The sequence below is a fragment of the Perognathus longimembris genome, chromosome 1 (assembly GCF_023159225.1).
Source record: "Perognathus longimembris pacificus isolate PPM17 chromosome 1, ASM2315922v1, whole genome shotgun sequence".
Taxonomy (NCBI): Eukaryota; Metazoa; Chordata; class Mammalia; order Rodentia; family Heteromyidae; genus Perognathus; species Perognathus longimembris.
The window spans coordinates 92005887-92016841 of NC_063161.1; the positions used below are offsets into that span (position 1 = coordinate 92005887).

Sequence of the window (10955 nt, forward strand, 5' to 3'; positions counted from 1 at the left end):
TTTATCACTATAGACTTAAACATTAGACCAATACTCTTTGAAGATTTTTCTTTTCTCTCTTTCTCTTTAGCTTATTAATTTTTGTAATGCTTCATCATAATTTAAAGCACTGCTTATATAATGATTATTTAGGTCAAATGTAATTGAGTTTGTGTGTGTGTGTGTGTGTATCTGTGTCTGTTTAGACATTTAACTTCTGTAATATTTAGATGCTTTAAAAAAATTATAAGGCATTTAACACATACAGTTCTCTTTCTCCTAAATTGGTTGTTTTTTTAACTCAAGAAAAAGGTACTGGTTCTAGAGGTTTGGGAAATCTAAAAGAAAGAATATTTCTTTTTAATTTAAAATTCCAGCATGTATATTGGTATCAGATCATTCACTACCCCCAGCCACATTCCTCTTTGTAGACGATATGATGGAAGAATTTAATCTGGTGGAAGATTTATTCCATCTGATAGAAAATGGCTTTTATCTACGAATCTGCTTTATATTATCATCTCCTTTGTATATGACTTGCTCAGCACACTAGCAACATACTATTCACAGGTCTTTTTATGACACAAAATAATAATATAATATATATATATATATATATGCACAAAAGCTAAATGGTTTGGGGGGGGGGATTGGGGGGCTTGAATTCAGGGCTTGGGCACTGTCCCTAAACTCTTTTTACTCAAGGCTAGTGTTCTACCACTTGAGTCACAGTTCTACTTCTGGTTTTCTGGTGGTTAACTGGAGATAAAGAGTCCCATGAACTTTCCTGCCTGTGCTGACTTTGAACCACAATCCTCAGACCCCAACCTCCTGAGTAGCTAGGATTACAGGCATGAGCCACCAGAGCTTGGCCCTATGTAATCTTTTAAATTAAGACTGAGGGATGGCTCAGAGACAGGTACCTTTAGTCTTCCCTGGGAACATATTAGAAATGATATTCCTTGGATCTTGCCCCAGACTATTAGAGGCAGCATCGTTGGGAAGGGCCCAGGTATTTGTGTTTGATGAACTGCTGATTTTGATAAGCACTATGTAAATAGGATACCATTTACTTATGAGCTAAGCTCTCACTGTAAGATATCTTACTAACATTTGTACCAGTCTTCTGAGGCAGACACCATTACATCTATTGTATAAATGAGGAAATTCATTTCTGCCTAACTCTAGAGGTTGTTTTTGAATAAAGCAATCAGGCTGTATGGTAGGGCCTTCCTGGAATATGAAACTTTCACTGTGACAGTGTAATTTCATTATGAGCCACAGATTCATTTACATCCTGGTGTAAAGGTATTCACAATGATCTACGGGTTGTCTTAGAACATTTTTGCAGTATAACAAAAAGGAGTGAAATACACACACTGCATTTTTAACATAGTTAACTATAGAACCGTATGGGTTTTTCAGACTAGAAAGCATACCGCTTTTCTACTTAAATCCATAATTAGAAGCAGAGATATTCTTCTGTAATCAAATTTAGGAAGCAAGGCAAAGTCTCAGCTTTCAGTTCCAGGACAAAATTTGGAACAGAAAGCCAATACAACTAGGCTAAATCTAAAACTCAATGAGTTGGGAGTGGAAATCATTTAAAGGTGGCTGATGGGGTGGGGAAATGGGCCTCACAGTTCTTTGTAATTCTAACAAATACAGTTGAAAGAAGAATCCAAGGGGACAAGCCTTTGTTAGAAAATCTTTTATTTGGGTGGAATGAATGTGATTTTGTCATCCTTAAAAAAACCTTCCATTAGACAAACTGCTCTTATCTAAAAGCATTTTCAAAGGAACCCCAGCCACTGTGGCTTCTCCTAGCCCACCTGACCTCCATTTTCTACACCCAAGTGTACCGAACTGAATAGGCAGTTTGGCTTTTTGTTAGGCAAGGGACAGAGGCCAAGAAGAACACTTGAAATGGTCGATGGGACAGACCAGTGAAGAACAAAGGAGAGAGAAGGAAGTATCCATTTATCTACCCTAGGACTGATCTGTTGACCCACAATTCCAAGCCCTCAAATTATCAACGCAGCTTGCCAGGGGAGCTTCCTGCTGAGATAATGGGGCTGAAGTTCAAGTTGGACTGGAGTTCTGAATGCCGCCAAGTGACTTCCAGTGCTCAGCACCTGCAGCTTGGGCAAAACCATTCTCTTCCCAGCAGCTGTTCTCCACAGGAGCTTGAGTACTTGCCCATCAGCCAGGACAGGGAGCCACCAAGGGGCTCCAGACGGCCCACACAGATGCACGGAAAGTGTTTAGCCTTGTGCAGAAAACATATTGCTATGGGGGAGGAGAGAAACCATTCTGAGAAAATCCTTCCTTGGAAAGCCCAGGAAAATAAGGCCCCAGGGGAAGCATCACAAGGAAAATGAGAGCCTCAGATTGTGAGTGAAAGTGGTTTCCATGCATCTTTCCTTCAGTTGACTGACTAATCCATGGTGTGTGTGAGCTGCTTCAAAATCATTGGGGGATTTTCACACTTCTGCCAGGCTGGTAAAGATGAGTTATATGGAATTCAAAGTCTGGGAGAAAGGGATTCTATCTTCTAGATGTAGGACAGCTGAAATCAGCCAGCTCTGCCACAAGAAAGCTATATACTCATGTCACACCAGCCCGGCTATAGACTTTGTTTAACCTTTCATTATCCCTGCACTCTAACTCCACTCCTCGCTTTATGTGCCTTTCCTTAATTAATAGATTAATTTCTTTGGTTGCCTTTTGAGAGATGAGTCTCACTGTGTAGACCAGGCTAGCCTTGAACTCACATTCCTCTGGCCTCCTGCTTAGATACCAGACAAATTCCACCACGCCCCACTTACAATCTTAATTTCTTTGAAATAAAGGGCAAGTGTCCAGGAGAGGAACTAAAATACACAGATTCCTGCTAAACTATGGCCTTAGTCACCTTTATCTTTGGAGAATAACTGCCTTGCAGAGTGACATAAAGGATGTCATGCACATATCAGGTCTTTCCTTCATCCTCTCTCCATCTCTCTGGTGCTCCCAAGTCTCAGCTTCCTACCCTAGCTCTGTATTTGAATTAGAGTCAAGGTAAGAAGACATCAGGTATCTGTGCCACTAAGTTTCCAGCAGGAAGGGGAAAAAAGCCCAAAGAAATGGTCTTTCAAAATAGCACATAGGGACTATCACTGCTGCATTTATTCACCTTTTGTCCTATCCAAACAGATAAACATACATACAAAACAAAAGGCACAGATAAAAAAAAAAACAGTGACAAGGGAGAAAACAAAAACAAAAAACAAAACAACAACAAAAAACCCTCTATGTTGAAAATGAACTATACACCTTAGTGGAATGGGGTGGGGGGTCAGGAGGGAAAAACTGAGAAAATGAGGGAAGAGCTGACACTTCAAAAAGTTACATACGTCACCTGACGTATGCAACTGTAAACCCTTTGTACATTTAGTTGTCTAGGTTAGAAGAATGCTAGTACAGTAAGAAAGAGGATACCCCACCCTAGAAAATGGCTGTTGGTGGTTTGGGGACTGGTACAGTGGTTTCACATTATACATATCAATTAAAATGAGTAGTGTATTCAGGGAGCCATAGACCAATTCATAACATCCTTTCTATCAGCTGGTGCTTTCAGCCCTTTCCAATCTCACTATTTCTTTATTGATGGCTACATATTTTCAAGACTCAAATGGAGGATGTACAAAATACAAGGTGCTGTAGACTAGGACAATTAGGGTACAACTTTAATGAAGGAAATTGATGTCAATAGTGTAAGCATTGCTTTCTTTTTTCTTTTTTTTTTTGGCTAGTCCTGGGGCTTGGACTCAGGGCCTGAGCACTGTCCCTGGCTTCTTTTTGCACAAGGCTAGCACTCTACGACTTGAGCCACAGCGCCACTTCTGGCCGTTTTCTGTATACATGGTGCTGGGGAATTGAACCCAGGGCTTCATGTATACAAGGCAAGTACTCTTGCCACTAGGCCATATACCCAGTCCAAGCATTGCTTTCTGAATGTCCAAAATGCCTTTTTCTCTTCCCTGATGCAGGTCACCAGGCACCTTTATATAATTTGCAAAACTGATGTCAGGTGTGGAGGAATGCATTCAAGCATGGAGCCAGCAACCTTGCAATCCAGCAAATGCCTATTTTGGAACCCAGAGGTTCTCTGCCCCCAAATTTTGCCACTGACATTATTTTGGAGGAAGCTATACTAGTAACAGAAAAGATGCAGGAAGGACCAAGTTTGTCAGAAGACACTTGAGTTGTCCAAGCAAACAGCAATAGTGGATGATGGCCATGTGTATAAGAAACACATCTAGAATCTTCCAGTGCTTGATCAGGACAGTCTGTCCAGTCAAACTAAGGGGAATACTATTAGAGATTAAAAAAACAAAACTAGTAATAAAGGTTTCCTCTGACTTGGGTAACAATGGTTGATAAGCCTTCCATGAATCACATAATTGTGTGCTGGAAAGAAGTACCAGACAGGTAAGGGCAGTCATTTGGCAGGCAGCAGCAGGAGAGGGAACAGAAGAATCCAATATCAAGAAATGCTTATGTTTCTTGCACCTGCATACTTATTTCTAGCAAAGATGCACTTCATATTTAAAGCATGAAGCCCAGGTTTTTACAGGACCCAAGAGAAAATGTTGTTTTTATAAGAAGAATACAGAAAGTCTAAGCACAGGAATCAACACCAGTGAAGATTTCTGTCTGTCCTTTTGAATACTCATCTACAGATGCTATGGCTCAGTTTTTCTCATTATAGTATAGTGGGTCAAGCTTTGAACTTTTAAAAAAGCAACTGGGATGCCATGTGCCTGTAATTCATATCTGTAATCCTAGCTACTCAGGAGGCTGAGATTTGAGAATCATTGTTTGATGCCAGCCCAGGTAAAAATGTCTGTGAGAGTCTTATCTTCAATGAACCACCCAAAGGCTGGAAGTGCAGCTGTGGCTCAGGTGGCACATTGTCAACCTTGAGGAAAAAGCTGATGGACAGCATCTAGACAATGAATTCAAGCTCTAGTACTGATACACACCTATGTGTTCACACACACACACACACACACACACACACACACACACACACACACACACACACACACCTGGGGAACCAAAGTCTAAATTTGGGTTCTTCAGGCTTACATTGATCCTTACCTCTCAGGTCCTTTGTCTTGTTTCTTTTCTAGCAAAGATCATTACTGACATGTTATCTGGCATGTAGAGAGGTCGCTGGCTGTCTCTACACAAAGACCTGACTTTCATTTGGACAATATGCCATAGATGTTAAAACTTTTTTCTCCCATTAAATGTTCTTCAGGGAGAAAAAAATCAAATTAAAGCCAATTAGCCTTTAGGAAGTAATCTCTCTCTCTCTCTCTCTCTCTCTCTCTCTCTCTCTCTCTCTCTGTTTGTCTCTCTCTCTCTGTCTGTCTCTCTCTCTCTGAAGCATAATGTGAATGAGAGTTCTGTAGGACAACCTGACAATTCCCTTGACAACTCCCATGACATCCTCCCAACTCACAAAAAGTCAATGGAGCAAAAGAAAACTTGTGCCCAAACATTCTGGACTTATTCTTTCAGCAAGATTCCAGCTTATACAGAAGTATTACTTACCCATGGGTAAAAATATATATGAGACTAAGAAGCGGGAAAGGAAAGATAAGAGAAGCTGGCATCTGCTAGGGTAACGAAGATTGAAGGGACAGACCCCCAAAGCTGGTGTCCACTGGCCAAGCCTGGCCTCTTGAAGTGGTTGTCAGTCATTCTGCAGCATTCTTTTATTTCCCATCTACTAAATTCTACACTGCCTCTAGATGCGGACATCTTGACATCCCCATCCTCCTTCAGTTGGTATGGTACTTAGGAGGAAGGAGCAGCTCTCACTTTCTACCCTAAAAGACAGCTCAGTGCTGCTGTGACAGAAACCATCACTGTACCTGTTGGCCAAAAGCTGAGATCTGGTTCCAGAGGGAGAAGTCAGGTAGATGGCCAGATCTCCTCTTCGTGGGTGAGTGATGGTAATGCGTACAACTACGTGTTCCAGGTAGTTGACATGGTGGTTGGGGTTATCAGAGCAGCCTGAGGCTTTGTAGATGGAACGTACAGCACTGTTAGGGCGAATCGTCCTGCCAGAAAGAGAGAGAGGAGTTTGAATTCATTGTATGGAAGAGCTCAGGAATAAGTGCTCCAGATAAAGCAAGCAGCTTAGTCATGGGACACTAAATGCCAACAGTGCCAACAAACAAATGATTGGGTAACTGGTTAAACAGTGAGAAAGGAGAAGGGGAATCAAGATTTTTTTGTCTTGCTGAGGGTAGGGGAACTCATACTTGAATATGCATAGGAATCACTTCCAGTAGTACCAATATCAAAGTGGTTGACTGTGGGTCTGGGGTAGATGTCAAGCACTTTTGTTTCTAATCAGGTCCTAGGTGACAGCGACATTGTAGATCAATGGGATACACTTTGAGAACTATTATACTTTGGGAGAGTGGAGGCTTGGGGGTTCACACAGCTTGAGCCCTACCAAGTCATTGCCATGAACACATTGTTTCTTTTTGCTAACAGAGACTTATCTTTCTAGCAACTTCTAGCCATTCTAGGGTTCAACATCAGGCATAATCCAAGGTTCTCCACCAGGAGGAAAAATTACTCCCTATTCTTCTTTTTGTTCATGGCTGACACTCCTTACTTCATGTTAAAGATTTCCTCTCTCTAGTACTTTCACTGAAATACAGGTAGGATTTACTCCCTAGATGTATATTTCCTAGCTTTGAAACAGTCACTTATAATCTGTTATTATGTCTTATTTTCTGTCTTTCTGTGCCAGTCCTGGGGCTTAAACCCAGAGCCTCATGCTCTCACTTGGTATCTGTGCTAAATCTACTACTCTACCTTGAGCCACATGTCTACTTCCAGATTTTTGTTGGTTAATTGGAGATAAGTAGCATCTCACAGACTTTTCTGTTCAGGTGGCTTTGAACCATGATCCTCAGATCTTAGCCTCCTGAGTAACTAGGATGATAGGCACAAGGCACTGGCATCTAGATAATCATTATGTCTTTATCCCATGCTCTACTCCCTCTCTTCTGTCTTTTCTTTGGAAGATAAGCTCCATAGTACAGAAAGGGAAATTGCACCTTGAGTCCATTTTTTATCTTCTTCCAAAAAGTTTACTTAAGAATTGTAATGGCTCTACCTATAATCATAAACCATGTGTCTATTTCATAAATATTTTTCAGAGAGAGAAGTATCTGAGAAGAAAGCAAAGAATAAAATGCTAATGAGGCCATCCATAGGATTTAGCAATTGGTGTGACTTCACACAACTGTTAACACAACTTGAAACACATAGGTAATATAGTTCACTACATTCATGTGTGACTTAACCATGAATGCACCTCCAAATCTGTATGACTAATGTTGCAGAATAGGTCCTCCAATGTCTGAGCAAAGGGTAATTTCATTTTTCTGGACATTTTTGCCTCCTGGGCAACTATATGTTATGGGGTTCAGTTTCTAGAACATCAAGTTCAATGTTGATGTACACGGATTTCTGAAGAAGTTTTTCTCCATCAAATATTTGGCAGTAGAAAACTTTATGTGTGTGTGGGCGGGGGGGGGCACCCTTGGTAAGGACTTCCAAGTACCATTTTAGAGGAAACTTATCTTTGAAGGATGCTCACATTACCCTAGTGTGAATTTGGAAGCCAGGCCTTCTATCATGATTTTATAATCACGTTAGAAAGAAACAATGGCAGTAGTGTCTAGATTCCATGTACAATAAAGGGCTGTGGTGAGCAATGGCGCTGGCTATGTTTCTGGGGACAATTTTCAGGACATGGAGTGGCAGCAAACCTTACTTGATTTGTCTGTCTGTGCTCTCCACACATACATGTTGCTGAGGAACTGTGGTCCACTTCTCTGCCTCCATCACCATGGCTTCTGCATCCATCAGTCCAAATCCATAAAGATGGCTCACTGTAAAAGTCAAGAAGCTAGTCAGCACAGATGCAGTTGGGAGCAACCTGCCCTATACATGTCAAGTGACAGTGTCACTCTCACAGAGATCCCAGACATTCCAGGGGCTAATAGTTATGAATTGAATCAAGATTTGAAAAATCAAACAAACCAATCATCCTAATACTAAGAAAGTAATGATGAAAAATTTATTATTCACTGATTATATGTTACTACATGCTGGATATAAGTGTACAATTCTTACCTGCAATCTTGCCAACAATCTAAGGATATTACTGTGATTGTCATCAGAGGAACAGAGAATCTTAGCAAAGGTTGATCAATAAATTGGTGGATTAAGCCAGATTCTAACCCACACTGTTTGTACCAGGACCCTGTTGTTCACTATTTGCATTAGAAAATAATGACACAGCTGGTTTTGTACAATAAAATAACTAGTAGCTTTAAAGGAAAGTGATAAGATATTTCTCAGAGTGCAAGTAAAACTCACATGCAAGAAATACCAGTTTTTGACATATATAGTAATTAGGTTAAAGACCCCAGAAGACATGAATTATTACCTTTCTTCCAGCCATGAAAATTTTATTCAACCATATGCATAAAATGTTTGAAGGCCTCTATATTTTTGGGCACCTTCTTGTCTTTGAATCTGCCAGTTCTCAATTAGAGTACTCATCGAGCTAAAGCTGAATTTGATATAACTGTTTCAGAAATGTCAATTAAATATAGAATTTTTAATGATGACTCAGCAACATTTACCTTGTGTAGTACTTTCCCAAAATGCTATAAGTATTCAAGTGAATACTTAAATCTTCACTTTTCACAGAACAATCTCTTTCATCATTATATTCAACACAAAGTCATGCTTCTATTATATTAGGCCTAGCATATTTTCCATTATTGTATTAATTATGTTACACAAAAATTTCTTCAGCTCATGTCATGGGTTTATGCATTATTTACACACACTAATGCTTAACATTTGTGGTGTTCTATGTAATGGTCCTACACTACTCTGAAAACAACCTCCACACCAAGCATTTTGCTTTCATAAGTTTCCTCTGATACTGCTTCAGAGATTAGTCTTTCTGTCTTAATGCTTTTGCCCATGCTGAGTCCTTGGCTTGAAATTCTCATATTTTGGGGCTGGGAATATGGCCTAGTGGCAAGAGTGCTTGCCTCATATACATGAGGCCCTGGGTTTGATTCCTCAGCACCACATATACAGAAAATGGCCAGAAGTGGCGCTGTGGCTCAAGTGGCAGAGTGCTAGTCTTGAGCAAAAAAGAAGCCAGGGACAGTGCTCAGGCCCTGAGTTCATGGCCCAGGACTGGCCCGCCCCCCAAAAAAGAAATTCTCATATTTTTCCTTTCTACAGAGTCAAACTCTACTCTTTAAAGATCCTTAAGGACTATTTGGTCTTTTTCCTCCTCCCTTAAGTATTCTGTGACCAATAAAAAGATCAAGAGATTTAGTGAAATTCAACTATGACCAGTAAATGTACCTCCTTTGCTCTTCTAAACTATTCTGTCAACTCATTTGTCCTGATTGTCCATCCATCTAGTCAGTTACCCATCCATCCATCCAGTTACCCATCTATTCACCCATCATCTTTGAGCTCCCTCTATGCTCTAGGCACTTTTGATCTATGCTGTCAGTTGAATTGTGAAGTAAGTCTATAAGTATGTAGCCCTGTATTCCAACTCTTCTATAAACTACTTGGTGGCAGGAAATGGGTTTTCTATTTCTTTATATCTTCTGTGAATTTATGTGCAAGGAAATACAAAGACATTAGAGGGAAATTGTGCTAGGATTCAGTAATGGCTCTATTTATGTTACTTGGTAATCATATAATTCTTCGCAACAAAATAAAATACCTAGTCCACCATTTCCTTAATTTGGGTCCTTTACTAAGTTCATTGAGTATTTGTGTCTGTCCCAGGTGAGAAGATCTGACTAAAGACCTATACAAATGCAAAGACTCATTATTGTACAGGTACTTAGCTAGACAAGGCATACTAAATAAATAAAAGTAAATGTACTTTATTATAGCAAAGCTATATAGAGGATTATTATTCAGGTATGCTTCTACAACTTTTATCATTCATCATTTATTTTTAAAAATGTTTTCCTGATTAAAAATTAATGTAAGTTTATTTATTTTTTAAAAAAATTTATTTATTTATTTATTTTTGGCCAGTCCTGGGGCTTGGACTCAGGGCCTGAGCACTGTCCCTGGCTTCTTTTTGCTCAAGGCTAGCACTCTGCCACTTGAGCCACAGTGCCACTTCTGGCCATTTTCTGTATATGTGGTGCTGGGGAATTGAACCCAGGGCCTCATGTATATGAGGCAAGCACTCTTGCCACTAGGCCATATCCCCCGCCCAGTTTATTTTTAATATCTTAAAATATATCCAGAAAGGAATCACTGATAAAACCTAGTAAATAAATCACAATACTTGATAAGTCCTCTGAACAATTTTTGTGTATTTTGTTTTAGTTATATAACAGTACGTAAGGATATTATTACAAAGAGACAGAGGGACCCTCCTCATGATCTGGAAGAAAAAATGAAATTCGAGCTTATGACAAGGGAAGGGAGGAGAGAGGGAAGTCAGAAAACAGTACTAGACAGATGAACTAAGTTGCTGTGCTCCAGAGTGGGGTGACTATAGTTCACATTAACTTATATATTTTATAAAGAAATAGGAGGATCTCAAAGCGATACACACACACACACACATATGAATGATACATTGATCAAGATATATTGGGGTTGTCAATACATTGATGTAGTTTGATTGACAGTTAATTTACATGGTGAATGTGTTGGACACATAAGCTCCTTCAACTGTGCAGTCCATAGAAGAAATAACATTTGACAGTTTGGAGGGAATAATTATTTTTATATAAAAGGAAAATTTCACATACATGTAGGTAGGCCAGCAACTGAGATTTTATAAGTAGGAGCATTTATTCATTTTGTACAAGAAATATAGCTAGCTT

At 39.7% G+C, this 10955-nt stretch overlaps 1 protein-coding gene across 6 annotated transcripts in view; it reads right to left on the bottom strand.

Annotated features, from left to right (window-relative positions):
• Nucleotides 1-10955, bottom strand: part of Pcsk5 (proprotein convertase subtilisin/kexin type 5) — a 411976-nt gene that overhangs the window by 158284 nt on the left and 242737 nt on the right. For all 6 annotated transcript variants that reach the window (XM_048332196.1, XM_048332181.1, XM_048332173.1 and 3 more), the window contains 2 exons: nucleotides 7832-7949; nucleotides 5907-6095 (listed from right to left, as the gene is read on the bottom strand). In XM_048332196.1, the coding sequence (XP_048188153.1) occupies nucleotides 5907-6095; nucleotides 7832-7949 (307 nt within the window). The remainder of the gene's footprint in view (nucleotides 1-5906; nucleotides 6096-7831; nucleotides 7950-10955) is intronic.